General features: G+C 42.2%; 1 protein-coding gene across 1 annotated transcript in view; it reads right to left on the reverse strand.

The window, feature by feature from the left end:
* Window positions 1-706: 706 nt before the first annotated feature.
* Window positions 707-25994, reverse strand: part of LOC115324431 — a 125035-nt gene continuing 99747 nt past the window's right edge. The window contains exons 10-12 of the mRNA XM_040218950.1: window positions 22397-22532; window positions 5519-5647; window positions 707-739 (exon numbers count right to left, since the gene is read on the reverse strand). Of these exons, the coding sequence (XP_040074884.1) occupies window positions 707-739; window positions 5519-5647; window positions 22397-22532 (298 nt within the window). The remainder of the gene's footprint in view (window positions 740-5518; window positions 5648-22396; window positions 22533-25994) is intronic.

Below are 25994 nucleotides of genomic sequence, written 5' to 3' on the forward strand. Positions count from 1 at the left end.
CAAAAACACCAATCCGAGTTAAAACATCCATCGAGTCACAACGTCCATCGAGTCCAAACATCCATCCAATTATAAACATGCATAGAGTTACTACATCCATAGAGTCAGAAAAGCCATCCGAGTCACAATTTCTAACGAGTCAATAAATCCATCGAGAGATGACATCCAGGAACGTATGTTTTGGCTCGATGGATATTTTTACGCTTTAGATATTGCGTCTCAAATTAGTACAGGAACTGCACCTTGGCAATGCAATTTTACTCAGTGTGAATGCGTGTGCGTGTCTTTGAGCCTCCGACTGCTCTATGACTTGCGATAAACCCAAGTGTGGAAATGCCGCCTACTCTCGTGAGACGACGATAATGCCGGCGAATGCGAAAAGGCAGAAAATAAAGTTTAAACGTGTTTCTTCCAGAGGGGAAGAGGTCTGTCTTATTTTTTACTTCTTTCTTGTCATGAACATTTATATTTCACGGAGCTTTAGCTCTAGTACGTATCTTAATTTTGTGTACATTATAAACATCTTAAACATTTTTACCCAATTAGCTGAAAGTTGAAAAGAAACAGTCATCTCTTAGTACATAAGGAATACATTTATTTATATGTGAAAAAGAAAAACAAAGAAAATTGAAATAAAAAAAAAAACATTGACAACTTTATTATTCGTGATGAATTCAACCTTTTGTTTTCATTTCACGCAGGTCGATTATAGCGTAACGCATATTGCAGAGAGACACACCTGAAAAAAATATAGAATTAAGAAGGCTATTTTTTTCAGAAAGACCTTACAATGAGGCACAATCAAACATGCACGGAAGGCGTTACTAGTAAGGAGTTACTTCTAGCTAGTTACTTTTTTGGTAACGAGTAAGGCATTGAGTTACCTTAAGAACGAACGAGTAACGTACTTAGTTACTTTTAAGATCAAGTACAGAGTAACTGTTATTTCGTTACTTTTGAGCAGTAAAATACGCAATGCCTTTTAAACAGCCTCGTTTTAATTCTTAGCTGCGCATGCCTCTGTTATGACTCACGCAAATCGGCATTCCGATAGACAACTAAACAATATAGCAGTAGACAAGCGTTTATCACTAAAAACGACCGTCAAAGTATACAGTTGGAAAGGCCTTGCTTGCCTTGACAAGGCAATCGAATTACTGCTGACGCACAGAGCGCCTAATCTTCCTATATCTTAGACCTGAGGAATTTTACGTGTCAGCTTATAAAACATCACCGGGACCAGTTGACACATTAAAATATTGGGGCCTTAGAGATGCCAAGATTTAGCGCGGCGTGTGTCAGCAGTCCTCATATTGTCCAGTCAAGAAAAGGAATTGATTGCCTTGCTTTATGACTGGCTTTGTATGTGCAAGGGCGGTGTGTAAGGCTGTTCATTTTTTTTCTCGTTTATTTAAAAGTTATGTGCTTTTTTAGGATGATCTTCCGTTTCTTCTATTTTGTTTTTGACTGCGCAATCATACATTGTTCTGTTAAGACCTATTACATTTATTTGTGTCAGCGCTGCGCCTATCTCGCTACATACGGTATCTCGTCTTTTCGGGTGTTTTAATTCTCAAGTAAGTACCAACTAGCTCAAGCTTCAACTTGAAATATACAAATAAAGAGATCATACTGGAAATAAGCTCTAGCAGTCATCTGCAGTTTTCCATGTTGTGAGTGTACGCGCGTGTGTGCGCGCGCGTACGGGCGCTACGCGGAAGAGTGTATTACCATTAAATGTTACTTCATTTCAGTCAGGATTTATGTGTTTTTGCAAGTACAAACAATTCTTCAGTTCAACCAGGCTATATAAAATTTACGGGCTGAAACGTTTAGAAGCAAGGTGTTATCGCGTGCAGATCCACTAATTTCAGTGTTTTCGTTGATGATCGGCTGCATTGCTCCGCAGCCGCTGACAAGACATTCCAGGAGGTTCAAGACCCGGCATAACGAAAATATATCGTGTAGAAGGAGAACAAGGGGGACAAAGAACAAACACAAATCTCCAAAGACACCTATGGGACCGGTGTGCGACTGAACAAATCCGCCTGGTCCTGGTATAGAACCAGGGAACACTCCATTTCCAGTAAAGCGCTTTACCAATTGAGCTAACCAGGAGTTAGACGTCAGTAGGGCAAACGGGTTTTCACAGCTGCCACCAGTCTAGCACCAACAGGGGTGATCGACTTGCATTTTGAGGTTTTGGTGATGATGCAAATAATGCAAAGGTGAAAGCGAGCTGGACAACAACAACGAAATCAAACACTGGAAAAGGGGAATAAGGTGGACCGTCCTTGCCTCAGTCCGTCGTCGGGAAACGCAAATGTGCACGCTGATTTTCGTTGCACTGCAGACCAGCATGTACGGCATGTACGCTCCTCGTGTGTGCTTCTTTGTAAGCAGCACGTTGGCCATTACACTAGCGCGCGCTCTTTGGTTCATAAGCAAGATTGTGAAAGTTCTATACACCTGTTTTACCAGGGCGCAGCCATTTTAAATGATGTCACCATAGAGTTATTAAAGTGCAGGCTAGAGGTTTATCTGGCGCTGGTGTGTTGCTGCAAATTGAAGCAGACAGCAGCCAGTTCAAAATTGACTTCCGGTAACGCATTTCTACGGGAAAAAGCAAGTGCATCTTCTCTCTGCGCTCGATTATAAGAGCAAATACCAGGAATAATTTGTCCGTACTAGGCACAGTGGAACATTTCTCAGTCACGCAGACGAAATAATTGATCAATTACGCTGTTTTATTTTAAATTCGTGGCAAGAAAAACAGTGGTAAAACTGCTTCGTTCATGTATTTATGTGCACGGTCGGACACTGTTACCGCGAACACGGCGCCGGCGCATTCTGGCATGGGGGATATACGTGCCAAACGAACGAAGGGCACCTGGAAAACTAAGAGAGACGGCAAGAACTACGCTGTAACACTGGATAAGTAACCCCTTGTGCATGCAGCGGATCAAAATAAATTTAAAGTCAGGTAATATACTCCGGTTTCCAATAAATAACTACTGCTTTATTCTTTCTGTTCAAGAATATGTGCAAAGATGCTTGTTCTGGGTTCAAATCACCACTCGCTACGCTCCAAATCTTTGCGAATAGGGAGAAGCCAGAGAACAGGTGCCCGATAAAAACTGCCCGACATCAGAAATATTAAAAATACAAACCTTTTGTAGCCCATGTACTTTATTTTTTGCGTTCGAATGTTTTTTTAACCGATCGTAAAGATGCGCACGATCCAATAATTTTCATATATTGACAGAACTGGCAATTTAGCGACATATAAGCGCCACCGGAATGCTAGCTAACCTTGAACACACTCTACACTCCTTTCGATTGTCATTTTGCTTAGAATCGTCGCCCGTGTTTACATACCTGCCATGGCACAGAGGTTTAGGCCTCAAATACAGCAAAGTTTAACATCGTTCAGTGGTAAAAAAATGCTCTAACTAAAGCAATTACGCTTTTCCAATATTAATAAAGGAATATACTATCCAATGCAACCGAAATAACAAAAGTTATGCATGTTATTTTCCGACGAATAGACAAAATTCACGCACGTTTTCCCATAAAAATGCACAGGAACACCGCAAAAGTGAACTGGTTGCTGTCTGCTTCAATTTTCCTCCTGGAAATCGCATAGACACTAGCGCCAGTTGAACCTCTAGAGTACATTAGAATAACTCTATGGCCGTCACATATGGTGTGCGCTCAGACATCCTTTTTATCTCTTCACGCCGCTAAAAGGTGTTAACAAAAATGTTGTGATTGTAACACAATATTTTTTTAACTGACCTCTATTTTCTCGCCTATAGCAGGTTGAAATGTTTTATTATTTTTCGCCCCGCATATGAGATACGGCACACGTGGCTGAGATCGTTACGAAGCCAAATACATTTATAAACCGATCCGACTAAGCGTTCGGCGCATGCGTTCCGCCATAACTTTACTTCGCGGTAGGCAGGAGGAAGTGACGTGCCACTGGCGAACAAATACTTAAGTTCCCTCGATACGCTGCGGAAGCTACGTCGTACCCAAAAGGGCTTGTAAAATCGGTCTATTTTTTACAGGAATACACCAGAGCCAATGTATACGGCGGGTTTTGTTACCTGAGTAGAAACGTCACGCAATAAGACCCAGATGGACAACGTCAGAATAGTCAGCAGTAATCTTCAGTTGTGGCATGGATGTTACTATGGCAACAGGGGTGCTAGCGGCGTTTTGCAGCCTCTTTATTAGTATGGCTCATATTATATTTCCATTCGTTCATTAAACGTGGTAAAGGTCATAAAAAGTAAGTTAAACACACGCAGAAGTGGGGTGTGGTATAGCGGCACGACAATATCTAAAGCTTTGAGTGCCTCATTCAGCATAGCTGAGCTTCGCGCTATTTGAGAAGCAAAATTTACTGACTATAGGTACGCCGGCAGCGCTTCAAAATATCTGAACGCTACTTTGTTAAACGTCTGCCTTGTTCGCCTCTGCCGGTTGTCATGGAAATCCAACCAGACCGGCCCGTTGCTATGGTACCGCGCGTGACCAATCAACAGGAGAGGCAGCACGGGGATATGCATAGCGCTTCACTGGGAGCTAAAACTGCGATATAAAATGGCTCTAGATTGTAATACATAGCTTGCACGTGGCGTCACTTGCGGCCATGTCTTTATTTTGCGTGCCACCAGCATTCGGTCTGGCCTGCTTTTTTCACACTGCATAAGTGGTAGTTTGAAAAACCCTGTACGTAAAACATAACCGTCAGTATCCAGCAATGGTAACATTTGAGAGCTATGTATGGGGATTATTCACTGTCGGCCAGGAGCTGTGTCCGCGGCTCCTAAGCGTGTGCTGGCGGGCAGAATCCACAGTTTATTTTCACCGTGCATTCCACACCATCAAGACTGGCAGACTTCCCAGCCTATAAATGTAAACTCTTTCCAAACATACTATGTGAACAGTGCACTCAAATCTGGCGTCCAGGGCATGCCCGTTATACACCTGTCTCGTCGGCGAGTTGTGCGGCTCCACAGTTACCTCAAGGCATCAAGTAAACTTCACTTTTTCTACCCCCGTGCTTTCTGCAAAGACAACCTTGGAAAAGGTCTCCGAGTGATGAGCGCGAGACGGCACGAGCCGTCTCATGCACTCCTGTCATTATACTCTACGTCCAGTCCCTCCTGACTCCTGTGAGGTAGAGTTAGGGAGGTGTCACGCACTCGGCGAGCATGTAATGAGTTTCTTCTTTTTAACCGGCGCAAACTTGCCGTGTATGCCGCTAACTAGAGAAATTAACTGCAACAACAAAAATGTGAATTTTCCAGTGCTGCGAGTAGGACGTCAGCAGCTCTTATTAAAGCAGAAGACGGTATCACAAAAGCACCAGAAGTGCTTCATTCTCCGAATATATTTGGATCACAATTTTATAAGCGGATATTAAACAAGCGTTTAACATTCGTAACACAAAAATCGTCGATTATCTCATGCATTGAACGGGCATCTAAACTCTGCTACTTCCCACCTTTTCTCCATTTTCGCCGGTGCAATTGGTGCCATCGGGTACTGACTCGCGGGGTCCTCTGTACTTTGTCTCATTCTGGCAACATGCGACTTTGCAGGCTTTGGCACTTTTCTGCCTCGGATGATCATGCTTAAAAGAAAGCCATAGTTTTTAAAAAAAACATTAACATCTCAAATGTCCAAAACCAGGTAACGTCAGTCGATGCGTGTAGTTAGCAATATACTAAAGTCGAATTATAAGTAGGGTCCAGTGTGATAAATACAAACCGATCGACCCAAAAAGTAACCACCAAAACTGGTAAATCAAAACCGTTCAGAAAAGAAACAAAAACTTGAATTGCAGTTGTACAAGAAAAACTTAAGCTTCAAGGAGAGTTATCTTTAGCTACAGCTTTATTTTGTGTTGACGCGACACACAACGCGCACTGCACTCTCCGCAAGGATACTTATTTGTTCAGGAACCAGATTATCGAACTTGATTCTCTCGAGTATTCGCTCAGGGACGGCTTCTAAGTTTTGGGATCACGGACATGCTCCATGCAGTGTGGGGAATCGTACATCCGTGTCTTGTATTCATCATAAGCCCTGGTAGATTTATTGTCTTAAACCGAAGTATTAGCCTCTAAGAACACAGCATATGTAAAAAAAAGACGTTTTTAGTTCTGTGTATTGAGAAATTAGACCACAGCACATGAGGAGGAGAAGGGGAGGGTACGGAGGGCAGGGGATTCCTCTCATCCTTCTCTGAGCCCTCCCCTCCTCCTCTCCTTCTGGCTTACAATTAAATGGAAATTTTCGCTCAATTGCCTGCTCAAGTTTACGAATATGCTTTTTGCTAAATATAGCGGATTATGTTTACCGCTAAATTGTTAGCGGGGAAATTGACGCCGCGGTGCCTCAAGACCGATCCAGTTTCCCCCATAAATTCAGCGGGGAAACTGTGACGTCCCATAATGAAACGTGCGCGGTTACGCCGACGCCGATGCCGACGGTGACACCGCTCAAACCGGAAACGGGCGCCGAAGGGCTGCGCTCTAAAAACAACCTGTGGGCGACCACCGCGCTCCTGGCGTCAAGCGCCGCATTCTGGGACAGGGCGTTCAATAAGGCTGGGGGGTTTCGCCCCAAGAACGGCTATAAGAGGATTGGGCATAGACTGCCCTGAAACCTCGCCAGCTAGTGTCCAAATGCGAGACGGTGAGAGTTGTATAAAAAACCTCTAAGGGGCCCACAAAGCAGTTGTTTTATGTTTTGACGTGAACTTTATGAATGTTGATAGGTTTGAGATGTCTTCCGAAGTTTTCTAAGGGGCCTGCCGCGCCCTTTAAAAATTCGTAAAGGGTGTAAAAGGCCCATAATACATTTTTTAGAGGCTGTGGGTACCCATTAATATCGTCTTAACACGTCTGTGGCAGAGCGTGACCCATCAAGATATATGCGTCGGGGAAGTGGCTTGACCATTTTTTTTTTGTTGGGCGGCCGCAACGAGCGGACGCTCAGCGTCGGCTCCCCGCCCCATCCACGGGATCTTTCGTTAGGAAAGGTCATTGTGGGGGTCAAAGGGGTACCCCAGTGCCCTGCTTTTTGTACCTCTTTGGCCGTTCGGATTTAGATGTTCATCCAGCGAGCGAAAAACACGCCTGAGACGCCATCGCGATGGCACCAGATGCGACACCTTGACCGTGCTAACAACCTTTCACCGTCGGCGGACGTTGGTTTTGTGCTTGTAATTTTCGCTAAACGTGCTACTGAGAGTTCGTACGTTTGCCCCTTGCGCACCTTGTATGTTTTATTAGTGGCGCTAACGTATATACCAGGAACATACAGAGCGGCATTGTGAGTACCAGAACATATAAAAAATTTTGCAGCAAAATAACTCTGTTGTTTCTATTTGGTCTGAGAGCTTTTGCCTAGGGTTGCTTGTGCCCGGTTTTGAGTGCATGTTTGTTCTTATCGTCTTTTTAAGTTACAGCGTGCATGTCACTCTCGATGTATGAATTAAGAATGCAGTAACGTTTCAAACAGCACTTTTGACCTATTGTTCCCCGGACATTTGGGCGTCTAATTCACACTATTGTACATAACGACTTTACAAGGGACGGCGTTGTTGAAACGCGTTCCTTTTAGGAAGAACGAACGAACGCCTCCGTTCCATTTCGCACCCTTGGAACTGGAAAGGAAACTTATTACGTTTCTACTGGGACGAAAACACGAACGGCGTTCCTTTTTTTATACAGTGGTGTGATATTTCTACATTTCCAGGAGGGATATTAAAAAAAAATACACATAAAAACAACATCTTTAAGAAGAGCAGGACCTCGGTAACTTTTGGTTACTTATCATGGGGTTTATTCTGTGTGGGCTTCGCTTGGTCACAGTCTGGGACAAGAGAGCTGGCGAACATTGATTTTTTTTTTCAGTGCCCTAGGCTACGGTAGAAAACCAAAAGGTTGGTTTAGTCGAAGGAAAAGACAAAATAAGGGACCTTTCAAAGTAAGCTACTTTCTTTGCATCCACCCATCCACTTAAACCCAGAAATCTAAGGCCTAACACCGTCATCGCTGAACTTCGTCAAAGAGACCTACAGTTACATCAGAAGAGGTTGCCAGACAATGAACGCACCCTTGTTTCCCGAACATTTGTCAATTATAATGTAACCAAAATTTAAGCTTTATTCCTTCTCCCCTTCTCCCCACCTTCAAACTGAACAACGAATCAAACCTTCATAAAGAAGGACTTGCTGTTTTTGCGGCTGACCTTATAAAAGCCCTACCCTCTTCTTCCCTCGCTCGTCTTACGCACAGTAACGTCGAGAAGCAGCTCTTCTTAAGTTTAAACAAGGGGCTTTGCTAGATTAAAACATGTAAGGCTGTCACTAGACGCTTGTGCAATGTGGCGTAACAGTGCATGTGGCTCGTCTGAATCGCTTACCACAAACTTGAATATGGGTAAAAGCTCAGATTTTTAAATGTGAATATATAAATAAATGAAAACCTTCTTCCGCTTGTTTTCTTCTCCCGGTATCCTTCCATGATGGAAGGATACCGGGTCCCGAAACGTCGGGTAAATGTTTATCAAAAATTTTGGTTAGAGTCCCTATTTTTCACTTCATGTCTACTCCTAACCAGGCAGAGGGCTGCCAAACGTTTACATTCAATTCAAGTTACTATGTTGCCATTTCATGAGAAACATAAAACAAAGAAAACTTTGCTTGACCTAAGTAAATATGGTAATCATCAAAATACAAAAGTAACGTCTATGCAACGAGACGTTTCATTTTTGACTGTAACGGGAAAAAGTTTCTTTTTCACGTATGCAACTTGTTACGGGAGCGCGTTTAATAAAACACAAGAAACGAGGAACGAGCTTTTGTTCCCTTTTTGGGAACTCGCACAGCACTGCTAAATGGTTAAAAGGCTGTGGTGTTCTGAAAGGATGAAGGGTCTTTAGAGGGTTTAAAGGGCTGAAGGGGTTTGAAAGGCTGAAGGGGCTTGACAAGTTGAGGGGTTTGATGGGAAGGATGGTTTGATGGGCTGATCACAACGACCGACGGCGGGAGGATGATAGAGCTCACTAGACCAAAAAAACACCCCCGATTGGGAAAAGAAGCCCCTAGAACGAGATATTCTAGATATTGTCAATGAACTAATTTGGTACTCATCAACTTCGATAAACAGAGTCTGTTGGCGAATATTATAGCTAGTCGCGTTACAGGGGCTGAACCTCACAGTTGTTCAATGTTCGCCGCTAGGTCGTCATGGCTAAGCATTTTCTCGCATGCTACTGATTCTCCCTGATCATGCGTGCAAGTCTGTTTTAGGTTCTGCATGATTTAAGGCACTTGAAACTAGCTACCGAAATCAGAGGAAAATGAGAAAACGCAATCTTGTTATTTTTTCCAATTGAGTTAATTTATAATCGTTGCAGTAATACTAAGGTTAAGTATTTTAATGTAATATTTTCTAAGAATTATTTGAATAGTCATAATTAATGCTCCAGAAGATTGTGGCGAAAATAACCCATAGAGAAGGGTAACAAGAGAGACAAAGGAGAAACATAAATCTCCAAACAAAACTAGGTGACTGGTGCAGGACCGAAAGTATCCGCCTGGTCCGGGTACCGAACCCGGGACCTCTCCATTTTCAGTGGAGCGCTGTACCACCTTAGCTAACCGGGAGTTAGACGTCAGTAGAGCAAACGGGATTTATCAGCTGCCACCAGTCTAACATGAACAAGGGTGAAACTTGCAGTATTAAGTTTATGATTATAATGCGATTAAATGCAAAGGTGCAAACGAGCTGGACAAGAATAACGAAAATAATTGCTGGAGAAGGGGAACTAGGGGAACGAAGAAAAAATCATAAATCTCCAAACACAGCTAGGTGACTGTTTGGAGATCTATGTTTGTCCTTTATCCTTTGTTCTTTGTCCTTTGTTCCCCTTCTCCAGGGATTATTTTCGTCATTCTTGTCCAGCTCGCTTCCACTTTGCAATTAATTACATTATAATCAGAAGATTCTGCTGGGCAGTTAAATCGAAGCCTTGGCGTATTTTCGGTCGAGTGTATGCATTAAAATAATTAATTTTCAGAAGCACAAGGCGGTTACTTTCCACTAAATATTTTTGAGTCCACCCAACATTCGTGATATTGAGGATAAGCTGTACATTCTCAATAAAAGGAAGCAGTTAAGTCTTTTCAGAACTGTATCAAAGCCCGATAAATGAACAACCGATTCGTGTGTTTACTTCCAAGAGTTTAATATTTTCCCAATATTTTGCCGTCAGGTTCGTTCGGGAAAGTGAGAGAGAATCATGGTAACAGAGCCAGCGGCGAAATTCAAACGTACTTTTCAGTAAAAAGAAAAGAAAAAAACGAAATAGAACAGCAATATGACCAACTGTCGGATAAAGTGAAATAAATCTTGCATTCAAAAGTAAAGATATATACTGTCAAGAAAAATAGTCATCACTCTGCATAGTCACCATGTGTTGCGGGTTGTGGACCGTCGTTGGCCGTTGATCCAATCCTGGCGGAGTCGATTGCGAGGACGGGACATAGCCGACCCGAGCTCCGTGACCCCAGAAGAGAGCAGCCAAATCTCGCGGCCCGTCGGAATGCTTCGAAGCCCCTCTCGCGCCTCTTCCTCCTTCTTCTTTTTTACGCGCCGCCAAAAATCTCATCTTTTTTCCCCTTTTATTTTTCCTTGGATTGTAAACCATTGACAATACCCCCGCACTGAAAAGAAGTTTATACGCAGAAACTTTTTTCTTCACCTTATCTTCTGCCCAGGAAATAGTTCCGTCATCGTCGACCCAAAACCGAGGCATGCAACCCAGTAGTTCCGCACCTCGTCTTCATCGTCAACTTGGCCACACTGAACTCTTGCATGAATCACATTTGTTTGGCTGATCCACCTTGCACAGCCACGCCGATGTGAATGCACGTGCCGTTACACACATGCACGCGCAGACACAGAAGAAACGTCTTTTATGAAAGAAATGAAACAGACATGAAAAATTTAAAATGCATGTTGGACATTGGATAAACTTGATTTTTATCAATTAGTTACCACCAATAAAGCAAAAAAAAAAAAGATAAAGCCTAAACGCGACTTAAATAGTCCGCTTCAACGTTGTCCCTGCCTTTTATGTACTCTACACTGAACGTGTGGTCTTGTAGAGCCATGCTCCAACTCGTTACTCGAATATTCGTGTGCTTCGCCTTGTTGAGGAACTTTAGCGGCTGATGATCAGTATGCAAGAGGAATGCTTTTCCATACAGAAACAGCTTAAACCTAGTCACTGCCCACACCAGCGCGAGACATTCCTTCTCTACGGTAGCAACGTTCTTTTCGGAACTACTGAGTTTGCCACTCGCGTATGCGACCGGGTGAAGTATTCTGTCTTTCTTTTGTAGTAAAACTGTTCCTAAGCTTGCTTGAGACGCGTCCGTGTGCAGCACTAATTCCTTTTCGGGGTCCAGTGATAGGAGGATTGGAGGGGGTCCAAGTCGAGTTTTGAACTCCGTGAAGGCCTCCTCGTTTATTGGGCTCCACACACTGTCATTATGGGCTCCATTTTTTGTTAGATCCACTAACGGTGCTGCGATATCTGCGTAGTTTGGTACGAACTGTCATAGAACCCTGCAAGCCAGTGGAATGACCAAACTTGGCGCTTCGTTTAGGGTCTTGGTGCGTCTTGGATACTTTCCAGGATCTTTGGGTCAGGGGCGATATTCCCCAGCCCAATTTTATGTCCTAAGAAGATGATTTTGCTGAACCCTATTTGACATTTATTTGGTTTGATCGTAATGTCGGCTTCGCGTAGACGCTCACTAATCATCCTGTGTGTTTTCACATGATTCTCTCACGAGCTCCTTGCAACAAAGATATCATCAATGTAGTGATATGCATCTTGAATACCGTTTAGAACCTTTCGCATCAGCTTCGTAAAAGTAGCAGAGGCGGTCTTAATGCCAAAGGGGATATATCTGAACTGGTAGTGCCGGCATGTTGACGAAAACGCCGTCTTCTTTCTTGCGTCGACTTTAATGGGAATCTGCCAATAGCCCTTAGATCCATCTTATTTTGAGAAAAAACTCCTGTGTCACGCTTTAGCAAATTTCACGTCAATTCTGGGTATTGGCTCTACATCTGTCAATGTTTATTTATTTATTTATTGATGCTGCTATCCATGAAAATGATTTTAGCAGGTGGGAATACACTTGATTCACAAGACATGCAGGCAAACAAAATAGGAAACAAGTCGCAGAAACAAAAGAACAAATAATTTTTTCAGAGGTACAAAACTTATTTCGAAGGAATTCAAATAAAGGCAATGATGGCTGCATAACAACACTTTCAGAAAGGCTATTCCAATCAGTCACCTTTCGCGGAAAAAAAGAGTACTTGAAGCAATTATTATGCGATCGAAAAGGAGTTATTGTTAGCGCATGCCTCTGTCGAGTAGCGTAGCCTGATGAGAAGTTTATTAAGTTGGACAGATCTATCCTATAATGTCCATTTATTAATTGATATACAAATTTTAGTCGAGAATGCTTATTTCTGAGAGATAATGACTTTAAGTTAGCTCTGCTTATAAGTTTGGTTATAGAGCTACGTCCAAAGCTATTGTAAATGTAGCCTCCTGCCTTTTTCTGCACACGATCGGGCTTGTTAATGTTTAGTTTGGTGAAGGGATCCAAAATGATAGCCGCGTAATCAAATGTTGGCAAGACTATGGCTTTATGTGTTAGAAGACTCAAGGAAGGGGTAGAAAGTCTCAGCGTCCTTCTGAGAAAGAATAACTTTCGAAGAGCATTTGATGTTATGTAATCAATCTGTTTTGTCCAAGTAAGATTTTAAGTGATCCATAGTCCAAAGTATGTATATTGCGTTACTCCTGATAGAAGAGTATTATTAGTATTGTAAACAAATTTCAAAGGATTTATTTTTTGGGTAATTCTCAGAAAAACCGTTTTTTCAAAGTTAATAATCATTTACCAGTTCGTACACCATTTCGTTATTTCTTGAAAAGCTCTATTTAACAAAAGCTGATTGGAAGTAGCTATTTCTGAGTAAATTATACAATCATCAGCGTATAATCTGGTTTTTACCGGAACATCTTCTACTATATCAATTATATACAACAAGAAAAGAGAAGGGCCGAGCACAGAGCCCTGGGTATTGCCAGAGTCAACAGAAAGTCGTTCAGAGCAATATTCACCAGAAACTAAATATTGTCGACGATTTGAAAGATATGCTGAAATCCATTTAACTAACTGTGTGTTCTTACATTTTTTTCGAATTTGTATAGTAACGTTTTGTGAGAGACCTTATCAAATGCCTTCGCAAAAATTCATAAAAATAGCATCAATTTGTTTTCCATTGTTTATTGCCTAGGAGAAATCGTGAACAGTCTCAATTAATTGAGTACATGTTGAAAAACCTTTTCGAAATCCATACTGATTTTTAGTCCATGTTGTGTCCATTTAGAAATTTTGATAAATGATTATAAATTGTAAGTTCAAGAAGTTTACAGGCAGTTGAAGTCAATGAAATTGGATGGTAATTTTGAATGCAGTGCTTGTTTCCGTTCTAATTAAGTGGTGTGACTCTGGCCGTTCTCCAGTCGTCTGGAACCTGACCTTCGGACAGCGGTCGTGAAAACAGAACAAAAAAATATTTTGAGACGCATTCAGCATAGCTGGATAAAAATGCATTGGGGATACTATCAGGTCCAGGGGATTTTTTTACATCCAATTTCAAAAGCACACTCAATATACCACATTCACTAATTACAATATCAGGCATAGGCGGATAGTCAGCGTCAAAGTTTGGTAACATATCATCGTCTTGAATAAACACCGATTTAAAATGTTTATTAAATTCGTTTGACATTATTTTTTCCTCATAGGTTAAGGTACCCCCAATTAAAAAAAACATCACAATCCCTGGAATGCGGAGATATTAATCACCAAAATTTCTCCGGTGAAGTAGAAACGAAGCTTGGCAAAGATTCGCCGAAATACCGACTTTTATCAACAGTAGCTTGCATGGGTTTTAAGTTGCAAAGAAAGATCAAGAAATTTTTCAGTCAGTTCACACGAGTCGGCGCTCATTTTCATTTTTTTTTCAATCCTTTCGAATGTCTTTTTAACTGTATTCCTTTCTAGAAATCCAGGGGTTTTATTTATTCTGCTTTTTTACAATTACTGGCACAAAACGGTCAATACATTCACTTACGATAATTTTAAACAAATTTCAAAGAGCATTTACATCACCAGTACTGTTTACAAAATCGTCTAAATTAAATGAAAGCATGACTATAATGGAGACGTCATCTGCACGAAAAAATTTGGATAACACTTCGACTTGGTTTTTCTATTTCCAGAAACATCTTCTAAGGTTAATAATACTGCTTTGTGGTCCGAAATACCAGGCATTACTGCACATCTAGATTTACACGAAATTGTACCGCTGACAAAGACAAGGTCAAGTATAGATGAAGAGTTTCCTTTGATTCTCGTGAAATCCTCGACGGCTTTCAGTAAGTCAAATTTAAAGGCCATGTCTCACATTGCTTCCCCTAAGTTATGATTTTGATGTTTCAGTGAAAAATTTGGCCAGTCAACGTTTGGCAAATTAAAATCTCCAACCAAAATAACTCGATCGCAAGGCTTTACATGTGTATCGAGATAATTTTCTAAATTATCAAGGACATCCGCAGAAGATCCACGGGGTCTATAAAATGCCCCAATAATGTGCTCACATGTACCATCGTACGCTTTCCAAAAAATACACTCGGTACCAGGTATTCCAGGCATGCTCACTATATTTAGGAAGTTCTTAAAAAGAATACACACACCACCACCCTTACTACCACGGTCTTTTCTGAGTGCACTGTAGCCAACAGGAACAAATTCACTCTCATATATCGTAGCATTTAACCAAGTCTCAGTGAGAACGGCGATATCAGGATCATGACATAGCAATATTCCTTCCAACTATGTGGCCTTGTTAAGGATGCTTCTACAATTGACATTAAACAAGCGCAATGACCGAGAAGCACTTCCACGCCGACATTTATCTGTTTTGGTTATCCTGAAGCGTGAACCATTTTCTTCGTCCCATCCAAACAGCACACTGTCCTCATTCAGCTTATCATAAACTAGTTTAACTTTTGCTCCGTTTTCTATCTCTTTAGCCACACTTTTCCATAATTGCTTTCGAATTTCGCGAACTCTGATTGAGAAATCCTCAGATATCGATACCTTAGTGTCTTTTAGTTTGTAAGATTACCTTAATATTCTAATTTTTCCCGGTAATCGATGAACTTGAGGATATTTGGACGGGGCTTGTTTTCAACTTTTCGGCCAAGCCTATGGCATCTCTCAATACCGGTGATTGTTATTCCTAGTTTTTGTAGAAAAACCTCGTTTTTTACCTTCCCTTCAAGCTCTTCAACTGTCTCAGTATTAGACTCGTCTATACCATAAATTATCAAATATTTCTGTAGCTTCTGTTTTCTAAATCATCTACTTTAGCATTGAGTGAAGATAATTGTGTGTCAAATCCCGATACTGCTGCTTCCATGTCTTTTATTTGCTTGGTCACCGCGTTTAAACCGGTTACCTGTCGCTCCAGCCCATCAATTCGTGCAGTTCACGCAGTCGTTTTTTATAAATTTCATCTTGAGAGGCAAGAACATTTAGAACAGTATCATTCATCTTGCTCTGGCCGGCAAGAAGTTCAAACAAAAGCTCTCTGTTGGTGGGCCCCGGATTCGCCTCCATATCACCACAGACCAACAAATTTCGCGGCCAAGAAATAACAGAAGTAGTAAAATCTATCAAGCGTTTTACAGTAAGTTGGAAAGGTTGGCAAGGCAGCAGCACTAAAAAACGATTATCACTTCGATAACCGCCATAAGCTAAATATTCACTAAACTGTACCAGGAAACAAAATCGGTTGCTGAGCATGCTGCCGGTTGTGCTGCCGCCATGCCCACTGAGAGAGTCCGGTGCCGTTCGCGCTCTTGTAGCTTTCAGCGAACCACGTGATGGGACGTCACTGATGCCGGCACAAACGAAGATTCGCTGATGAGGGACACGAAAGTATCCACGATGACGCAACGATCGCCCAGAGCAGAAGATTCGGAGCCAAGCCCTTCGTTCCTCTCGGGACTTGTCGCTTGAAAGCAGCCGTATGATGCCGTTTGGTGTCCGAGTTGAACTGATACGACCTGTGCCAGGAAACAAAATGGGTTGCTGAGCATGCTGCCGATTGTGCTGCCGCCAAGCCCATGTTGTGTCGTTCAGTCGTCTGTAGTCAACACAACATTTGTTTGATCCATTCTTTTTCTTTGCAATCAAAGCCGGAACGTTCTACGACGATGTACACTTCTCGAATACACCCAGCTTAAGTATCTTGCTGATTTCATCCTCGACCACATCTTGTAAGTCCAGAGGTATTGGGTACTGTCTCACGTATTTCGGCCGCGTTGTTGTGAAGTTATAATTACACGTCATAAAATTTGTCCTCCCAGGGACATCAAAAATATGTTTTCAACTCTCCTTAGAAATTCTCGGACTTGGCTTATCTTCTCACTCTCTAGTTTCTTATTTATGACCACATCCCCCCACCCTTGCTGTCTGGTCCAGATTAGTATGGGGATGTCGCAGTCTCCGGCATCATGCTCGTCTTCGTCAATTTATTGTTATTCACCCCGCATTGCAAAGTGGTTGATGTTGTGGGGTTTCTTCCCTTTCCTCATATTTTTGAGCATGTTAATATAAAATAGTTTCGATTTGACTCCGACTTCTAGCTTGTAGTCCACTTTTTTCTTTCTTGCTGTTACAGGAAAGGGTCCCTTCCACTGCATGATCACTTTGTCTATGATCGGTGGGGAGAAGAATGAGTGCTTGATCTTCCTGTTGCATCCTTTGGTTAGAGCTCTTTCTGCCGTAGTAGCCTTTGTATCTTGCCCTGACATCTTCCAGGCAAGTGTGTGCTAACGCGCGGGTGTCCTCCCATTTTTCTCTTAGCTCCAACGCGTATCCGTACGAAGTCTTCAGATCTTGCTTGAAAGCTTTGTTTGACTACATCTCTTTCAGAATAGCCAAAGCTCTTCACACTCTTCTCTCCTAGAGTAACTCGAAAGGCGAGAACCTGACACTCGACTGTGGAACTTCTCTGTAGGCAGGCAGCAGAGCTAAAATGCATCGGTCCCAGCCATTGGGCCTCTCCTGATGCATCCTTCTTGGCATTTGTTTGATTGTGCCATTGAATCTCTTTACCAAGTCGTTGCTCATGGGATGGTACGAGGTGGTCAGGAGGTGCTTCGTTGATAGAAGTTGACCCACCTCCCATTAGTTCTGAGGTAAAGCCGGTAGCGGTCGCTAATGATCTCTTGTGGCACACCGTAACTCGTGAACACTTTCATTAGTGCTTCGGCCGCCTGCAGGGATCCAATGTTCTTCATCGCTACCGCATCCGGGTATCTCGTAGACATATCCATCATTGTCAGAATGTACCTGTTTCCCGAGGTCCCGATTGGTAAAATGGGGCCAATTATGTCTATCGCGACTCTCTGAAAGGGTGTCTCGATAGTCGGCATGCTTCCTAAGTGTGCCTTGCTCTGCTTGCCCTTGGGTACTGTGGGTTGACAAACATCGCATGACCAAACGCTTCTCTTGAGCTCGCTCTGCATACAAGGCCAAAAAAAAAATTCTTTCGCCACCAGGTTGAGCTTGTTCTTCATGCCCTGGTGTACTGACATGATGCTGTCATGTAATAGAGCCACGGCGGCGGTCTTGAACCTTCTCGGGAGTACAAGTTGCTCTACTTTTCTGCCGGATGAGTATTCAACGGCCCTTTGTAGCAAACCATTCTTGAGAAAAAACTGGAACTTCGTCCTGCCCTTGTGTTTTCTGGTCGTTTTTCCTATCTTACCAAAACGCTTAATGAAAGTTCTATCCTCCATCTGCTCCATCGGGCGCTCCTCGGTTGTCGCATCGATCGCTGCCACCTGCGACACTTTCAACGGTTGCTCTGGTCCTTCCATTTGACCCCTTACTCCCTTCTTTCTTGCAACCACAACTTCTGCTGGTTTCTCTTTGCGGAGCTCGTCAGTACATTAGGACGATCCCGGAGTCGTGCGAAAATTGAAGCCGACTTCTACGGCGTTCAAAAGTGATTCCGGCTTCGACGTTGGCTTGGCCAGAACTGGACCTTGACTCTCTTCGTTTTAATTTTCCAAGTCTGGGTTTGGACCATTGGCCTCCCGCATTTGGGGTATATTCACATGTACCGGATCACAGAGAGTGTTACTGACAGATTTTGCCGACACATTTCCGGTGCAGTAGGGTGTTCGTACAACTGTATCTGCCTCGGGCAGATATCGAACCATCTGGTCCAACAGAAATGCCGCCCTGTTGGAAAACCCAGTACAACGTTTCGCTATCTAAATTATGTAACTGAAAATCTATTTGGATTTTATTTGGACTCTATCTGAATTTTAGGTTTTCAGAAGTGATTCCTTTGTCTGCAATCCGGATGTCGGGTTTCCAGAAACAAATTTCCAGTTCCATAATCCAGATAGTGAAATTTATACTGGGGTTTTCGGTAGGGTGGACTTGACATTCCTGTTAGACTCTCACGGGGAACCAACTCCCTCCGGACCACAACGGTGTTACACCCGGTATCCCCTAATATCGTTATCTTGTGCTCCCCGAGATGGCCTTCCACGACCGGCACGTTCTCTACTAAGAACTTTGGAGGTGTTCCCATGGCCGCGTTTACTACCGGGATTTTGTCACCAATATTCAGTGTTACGTAGGAGCCGTCGGGCGCGTTCACAGCCCCTGTTGACGCAGTCTATAAGCCCGAGGCTTGCTGTTTCTCGTTTTGCCTTCCCTTGCAGTTTTCCGCCTTATGACCAGCACGCCCACAATTCCAACACGCCACTGTTTTCTTGCCTTGCGCGCTGCTTCAGCAATTTCTGGCCTTATGTCCAGCCTTCCCACAGATGCAGCAGCGCATAGCTCTTCGCGTCTCACCCCTTGCGTGAGCGTCTCCGTTTCCCGCGCCTTGTCTGTTTGTCAGCTCGTCTGACTTTGGCCTATTTGAGCTCGATGGTATCTGAGCTTCAAGGAACAGGTCAGCCTTTGCTGCTCCGTCTTCCAATGTCTGACAATCACGCTCTCTAAGGAAAACGACCAGCTTGATCGAGGAGGTAAACATGAACTGTTCCACCAGGGCCTGGTCTAGTAATGCCTCGAAAGTCTTCTCAACTCCGGCTATCTTGAGCCATCGGTCAAAACATCCTGCCAATCAGGCAGCAAATTGTCTGCGCGCTTCGCCCTTCTGGGGCTCGGCGTTGCAAATCGTCTCGCGGTATCTCTCCTTAGTATACCTTAATCTATGGAAAAGCGCTTGCTTGAACTTTCCGTAATCCAACGCATCCTCCGGTGCCATCCAGCCAACCACAGACAGTGCCTCCCGGTCAAGCATAAGCTTAGTGTGATGGCCATTTTCTACGAAGGCCAACTTGTTCCTACCGAAAAATCCAATATAACTTTTCGCTATCCCAATTATGGAACTGAAAATCTATTTGGATTCTATCTAAGTTCTATCTGGAATTTAGGTTTTAAAAATTTTTTCCTTTGTCTACAATCTGGATTTCGGGTTTCCAGAAACAAATTCCCGGTTCCGTAATCCGGATAGGGAAAAGTTATACCGGATTTTTCGGTAGGAGAGCCCTGTTGCTGCACGCTCGAAGCGCTGCAGATACGGGTCTAGATCCTCCCTCCGTTCGTCGAACTGCGGGATTAACTTGTGGGGACTCCCTCGAATCTCTAGGCCTGGCGCTTCCCGCGCTCGTCTCCCACAGTTCCTGCACTTTCATGACTAATCTCACGTGCGGCGATTCTCAGCTGCAGAATCTCCCTTTCCTTTTCTGATTTAGCGCACACTGCAGCTAACGCTCTTTCGGCTGATTTCCGGTTTTCCCTTACGTTATCACGTTCCTCAGCTCTCTCAGATCTCACGAGCGCTTTCTCTTTATCCGTCCGAACTCTTTCTTCAGCTACCCATTTCTATAGCTCGTCCCGAGTATGCCCCAATTCCCTTCCCAACGCGATTATTCGTTCTAGTTCTATATTACCACATAGGACTCAGCCTTCCTCTCGACTCTCTCACCTCCCGAGAAAACGCAACTGGGATGTAACGGGTTTTGACGAGTCCTGACAGGGTGGCTAATTCGTCAAGTTTGTTCGGGAAGGTGAGAGAGAATCATGGGAACCAGAGCCAGCGGGGAAACTAAAACGTACTTTACTGTAAGAAGAAAAAAAAACAAGCGAAAAAAAAAACAGAACTACGATCAGGTCTCGGATAAAATGAAACAAATGTTGCATTAAAAAGTAAAGATATATCAAAAGTCAACACAAATAGTCATCACTCTGCATAGTCACGATGTGATGTGGCGGGTGGATCGCTATTGGGCGGTGATCCAAGCCTGGCGGAGTCGATTGCGAGGACGGCACATATAGCCGACCGGTTCAAGGGTAGCGGAGTTGATTTCGGGCCGGCTATGCCCCATAGCCGGCCTGAGCTCCGCAACCCCAGAATACAGCAGCCTAATCTCGCGGCCCGTCGGATTGCTTCGAACCCCTCTCGCGCCTGTTTCTCCTTGTTTTCTTGTTTCGTTTTTTTTTTTTTTTTTTTTTTTTTTTTTGCGCGCGGTCGAAATTTTTTTTTTTATGTCCTTTTTTCCTTGTTTGTCTGGTAAATCATGACAGTCGCCTAATGGATACCCTTGCATGTAGGAGTGTTTCATTATTTTTTCCATGTAGCTAAGATACTGTCATTTCATTTTTTGTGATTCAAAGTTAATGTGTTTGATTCATGCAGACGACACTGAAATAGTAGAATACACACTTTTCGTAAAAACTTAAGGACAACCAACTTGGCCACTCTGTACTTTCCAGAGGCTTATCAACATTTAGTAAGAGTCGACTGCACGACGGTTCAGGTTTCAGAAGGCACAGAGAACACAGTGGAATAAACTTAAACAAGCTCTTTTCTTCTCGGAAATTTTACTACGACATGTACGTTGGCTGTCGAAATTTGTTTGCCTAAGCAGAGCGTGGCTTTTGAGAGACTGTGCAAAACATAACAAAGTCGGCCACATTTGTTTAGGTGAAAAAGCTTCTCGGTATCATTATTTAAGGTTGAATTGCATTCCGCGCGTTGCGCCAGAAAGGAGGGACAAGAGCATTCCATACAATATATTTTTATTAAAATATCGTTTATGACGTCAATGTGGAAGCGCGATATTTAATTTTTGGGTAAGATATCCAACAAGTGTGTCTTAACACGGATCAGTTTACTTGCTTCTCTATACAAAGAGAGACTTTCAAGAACACGCCTTACTAGTGTTGCGTATTTATCGATCCTTCAGTCGTGTGTACACGGCGTTTACACTTGTTCAGCTGCTCGCACATTTCCCCCGTGCTGACAAATTCGAAACTTATTAAAATTCACTTTATTCCCCTGTAAATACGCTCTGCCGATAAAAAGAAACGTTTTCAAATGTAGCGCTAACATTGAGCAAGATTGTTGCTAAGGAGTAATTCAACCACAATCAGAATAACGACTTGAGAGAAGTAACGAGTTACATTTTAAATTATATTAAAATTATACTATTATAATTTATATATTCTACTTAAAGTGCTATCTGAGTGTGTTTGCTAGTAGAGAATGACCTCGACCTGTAAATTCAAAGCCAGACGACGCACTGATAATAGAGATGCAATTTCTCGCTATATTCGGAGGCCAACAAGTTAACCCTTTTAATTTGAAATAAAGGCCGTTTGACAGAGCAATTAATCACAGATGCGCGTGTGTGGCTCTGCACATGACACGTCATTCTTATTATCAGCATTACCATCAACATTTTGATTAATCATAAATAAACCAGGTTATGATGACTACGAATGTATGGCTTCGCCGAGACGTTTTATCCTAAGAATTAAGGCAAATCACACGGCCGTAATACTAAAAATATATTCATACGATCTGCAGGCTATCTTCAAATTAACTAAAAAAAGATTAACATGTCAAGCCAGAGAACCTGACCAAACATCCCGGACCCTAAGTTCAAGGTTACGTCGATGAAGTTAAGAAAAGAGAAGTTGGATACTTCCTAAAGTGATCTTCTATTGAGGATTCAAGCGGTTCGTAATATCAGTTTTAGTATTCAAGTGATCCGCTCTATGCGTCTTAATTTCAATACTTTGCGATTCATAGCGATTTCTCATGTTAATTTTCTAGTGACTGACTTATGAAACGTCACTAAATTAATCAAGTGGTATACTCACTGGACAATATGTATCGTTAGGAAACATAGGACGCTGAGCCCTGCAGAACTCCTCTTGCTCAAAATAGTGGACCGGTAAGTCAGCTGTTCTTGGTATAATCGGGGTTGGCGCCTCAATCCAGCACGGTTGACTAAGCCTAGAAAGCATGCACATAATAAAAAAAAATCTAAACATCACCAATGCGAAAATATATTTGCCAATCATTATATTGGATGCCTGAATATCATTTTGAATTCAAAGGTTGGTGCCGTAATTGGTTCAGTAATATAATGTTTCGTACCACAGAAGTTCAGTGTCGCGAAACGTCACGCTCTGACAACTAACTCGAAAAACTGGTCATACGGCGAAATTAATAAACCAAGGCGCTTTTTCTCATTATCTACACGATATCAGCTAATATTCATCAGTCCTTTGTCCAACCGGAAGAAAATCTGGAATTGTGCAAATTTTTACAAGGGAATTTGTTATCACAGTGTTTTATCCAATCACTTCCTTTTTAATATATAGGAAGATTAACTAACCATATATTTGATTACTCTATGTGCACTCTGAAAGTCTTGTGAAATTTTTAATTACAAACATTGTTGGTACTTGGCTTAACGGAGAAATTTTCAACCCTGATCTTAGTGACCACCTTCCAACCTTTTTACGCGGAGATGTTTTAGAGCGCTGCTTAAGGCTCCCGTTTCCTAGTTGAGCGACGTCGGCGTCGGCGTAACCGCGCGCGTTGCACTATAGGGCGTCAAATTTCCCCGCTAAATATACCGCGCAAGCAAAACTGGTGTTGAGGTCACGCGACGTCAATTTCCGCGCAAACCTTACCTGAAAAATTTCGCTAAATTTCACGCTAATTTTGGCGAGGAATGTTTACCTAAATTTCTCGTTAAATTAATCGGGGAAACGTAACACGCTAAATTTAGCGGGAAAAGTTTGGCTAAATGTCGCAATATATTTAGAGGGAAAATTTTCTGCTAAATTTATCGGAAAATATTTTTCTAAGTTTAGCGGGAAATTAAGCGAAAAATTCCGCTAAATGGAAGGCGAGAAGGAGAGGAGGAGAGGAGTGGGAGGAGAGGCATATTTCCGTTCTGTACCCTTTTGTCCTCGTGCTGGAGATCTGCGCTCCAATTTCGCATTATAGAGAATCGTAAACATATCTCATATTATTTCGATGTAATCAATGCCCTGACTTCTAGACAATTTCTGAACATCATTCATGAATTTAATTTTGACGTAGAAAACTCAATCTGATAATATGTTTATAGAGCAACATATCCTGATGTACCCGACAATATGTTTATGCAAGTAGCTTAAAAATATTATGCAACATTTTTTAAGACATTAAGAGGTTCAGAAAAATTTGTAATTCATGTAACCCAACTTTCAAAAAAATATCAAAATCTGCAGAAGAAAAGTTTCGAAATGCTAGGGAGCAGTATTATCATAATTGTTTTCAGCCGTCACTTGGTCGCGTTGATATTATCTTGAAAAATTCCATTTTGCTTTCAAAAGAATGAATAAGAAGACAATTAGATAGGTGAATTTTAACTGTGAAGAGTTTAGAGGAGCCTTTATTAAATATTTTGTAAATCTAGTGAGCTTAACTTATAATAGTAGATAGCATGTCATCACGTTAAATAAATAACATTGATTGAAATTTTTTTTTTTCCTGCAAGTGATTCCGAGGTATTTATAGTCTTTTATTCCTTTGATGCCTTTATAAATAAAAGCTTGAAAGTATAGGTTCTTCCTTGTGGGCCGTTGCGAAAAGCACCCTTTGCATTCAGCCTAGACACCAGCAAAGTTATTTCAGATGTACGTTCTTTGATTGGGCACCTACTTGAGGGTAGGCAAATGCGGTGCACTCAGTTAAATACAAAGTTTCCTTACTACTCATCTCTGCACGTGTGTGTGTCGAACCAACTCGCTTGATGCGAATAACAAACCCGATATCTGGACCGAGGGCTGCATCTTCCATGAGTTTTTCATAAAATTGAATAACTCCCGTGCACTTGCTACTGAAACCTCTAAAAATGTATAGAGTATTAGGGTCTTACTGTGAGAACACGCCCGGTCTGCGACCTGAGGCTGACGAGTTCTTGTGCAACGATTTTTTTATAATGTGTTTAATATTTTCCGATGAAAGAAAATGTGGCTTTTAGATGGAATCTTGAGCAAAGAATATTTTCCTCTTTCTTACACAGTTTACCGAAAGATGGAAACTATGCAGCGACAAGACGAACGTTCGTGGCCGTGTTTTGATTGCGGTCAGCGACCCTGTGTCTAGCTGTATGAGACATGACCATGTTTGGATCGATATTATATCATGTTTGGATTGATATTAGTATAACATGTTTGGATCGATATTATATCAATTAATTATTTAAACTATTTAATAGGAAATGATTAGTTTCCACCTCCTTCGAATGAAACTACGTTTACTGATCATTTTAAGAGCCAGGAGAAGCAGATATATTTATCAAAGGTCAGTGTCCACCTTTGTAAAGATTTTAACCTTCCTGGCGTAGACTGGTCATTTGATCAACTTTTTTGTGGAAAATTGGAAGCAAGTAAGAACGTGCATTCTTCAATTAATTTCCCAATTTCAGTTGTCTGACCCACGGCAACAGGTTCCGAAAAACAGACGGGAACGTACTTGATCTTTATTTCTATAATTCTGAAACTGTTGATTTAATTGCAGTAATTGATACGATTGTTTGTGCTGAAGCTTTTCATTCGTCTTTCTGGCTTGTATTTGTCCTTTTTAAAAGGATGCGTGCTCGAGGGAGTTTTTCCATTATTACTAAATTACTATTGACTACCTAGGCTTGAACACATGTTTTCGAGCTCACGATTGGTCGATGATTTTAAATGATAACTGTGTGGATACTGCCACTGAAACCTTTACTTTGGTCGTCAGAAAAGGCATTGATACTTTTATTCCTCAGCTAACTATTAAGTTCAAGACGTACCCGACGTGGTTTCTCAAGAAATTACGCTATTTTATGCGCAAAAAAGTGCAGCTTTAGAAATTTCTAAATCAAGAGGTGCGAATTTATGGTAACCAAAGTTTACATATTATAGAACCCTCGTGGAACAATTGTATGTTCACGACAAACATGCTCACCAAGCACAAGTAAAGAAGTGTTTGTTCCGGAAACCAGACCAGTTTTGGCAACTTTTTAAACATTTTTTTTTGTTTTTAAAGTTGTTTAACATTATTTGTTAAAGGGAAACGTTGCTTTGAGATCGAATCTCAAGCAAAGATTATATTCGTCCATCTTACGCTGTTCACCGGAGAGATGGAAACTATGAGATGACTGCACATACGTTTGGTTGCGGGGTGTTAACTATAGTCGACGGCCCTGTGTCAAGCTCTAGGAGACACAAGACAATCTGCGGAGGAAGAGCAAGGCACATCCCCTCTCAGGGAGACACGCGTTCCGCAGAACAAAGACTCCCTCGAAAGTTTACCGCTATGAAAATGTTCACGGCAGGTGTCTCTATCCTGGTCTAGGATACCGTACCCTCCCTGTCCTTACCCCTCTTACCCTACTCACACCCAAATAACTCTAACCAAGAATGCTTGATGTAACTT

The sequence above is a fragment of the Ixodes scapularis genome, unplaced genomic scaffold, assembly GCF_016920785.2.
Source record: "Ixodes scapularis isolate PalLabHiFi unplaced genomic scaffold, ASM1692078v2 PGA_scaffold4__175_contigs__length_147842914, whole genome shotgun sequence".
NCBI classification, from domain to species: domain Eukaryota; kingdom Metazoa; phylum Arthropoda; class Arachnida; order Ixodida; family Ixodidae; genus Ixodes; species Ixodes scapularis.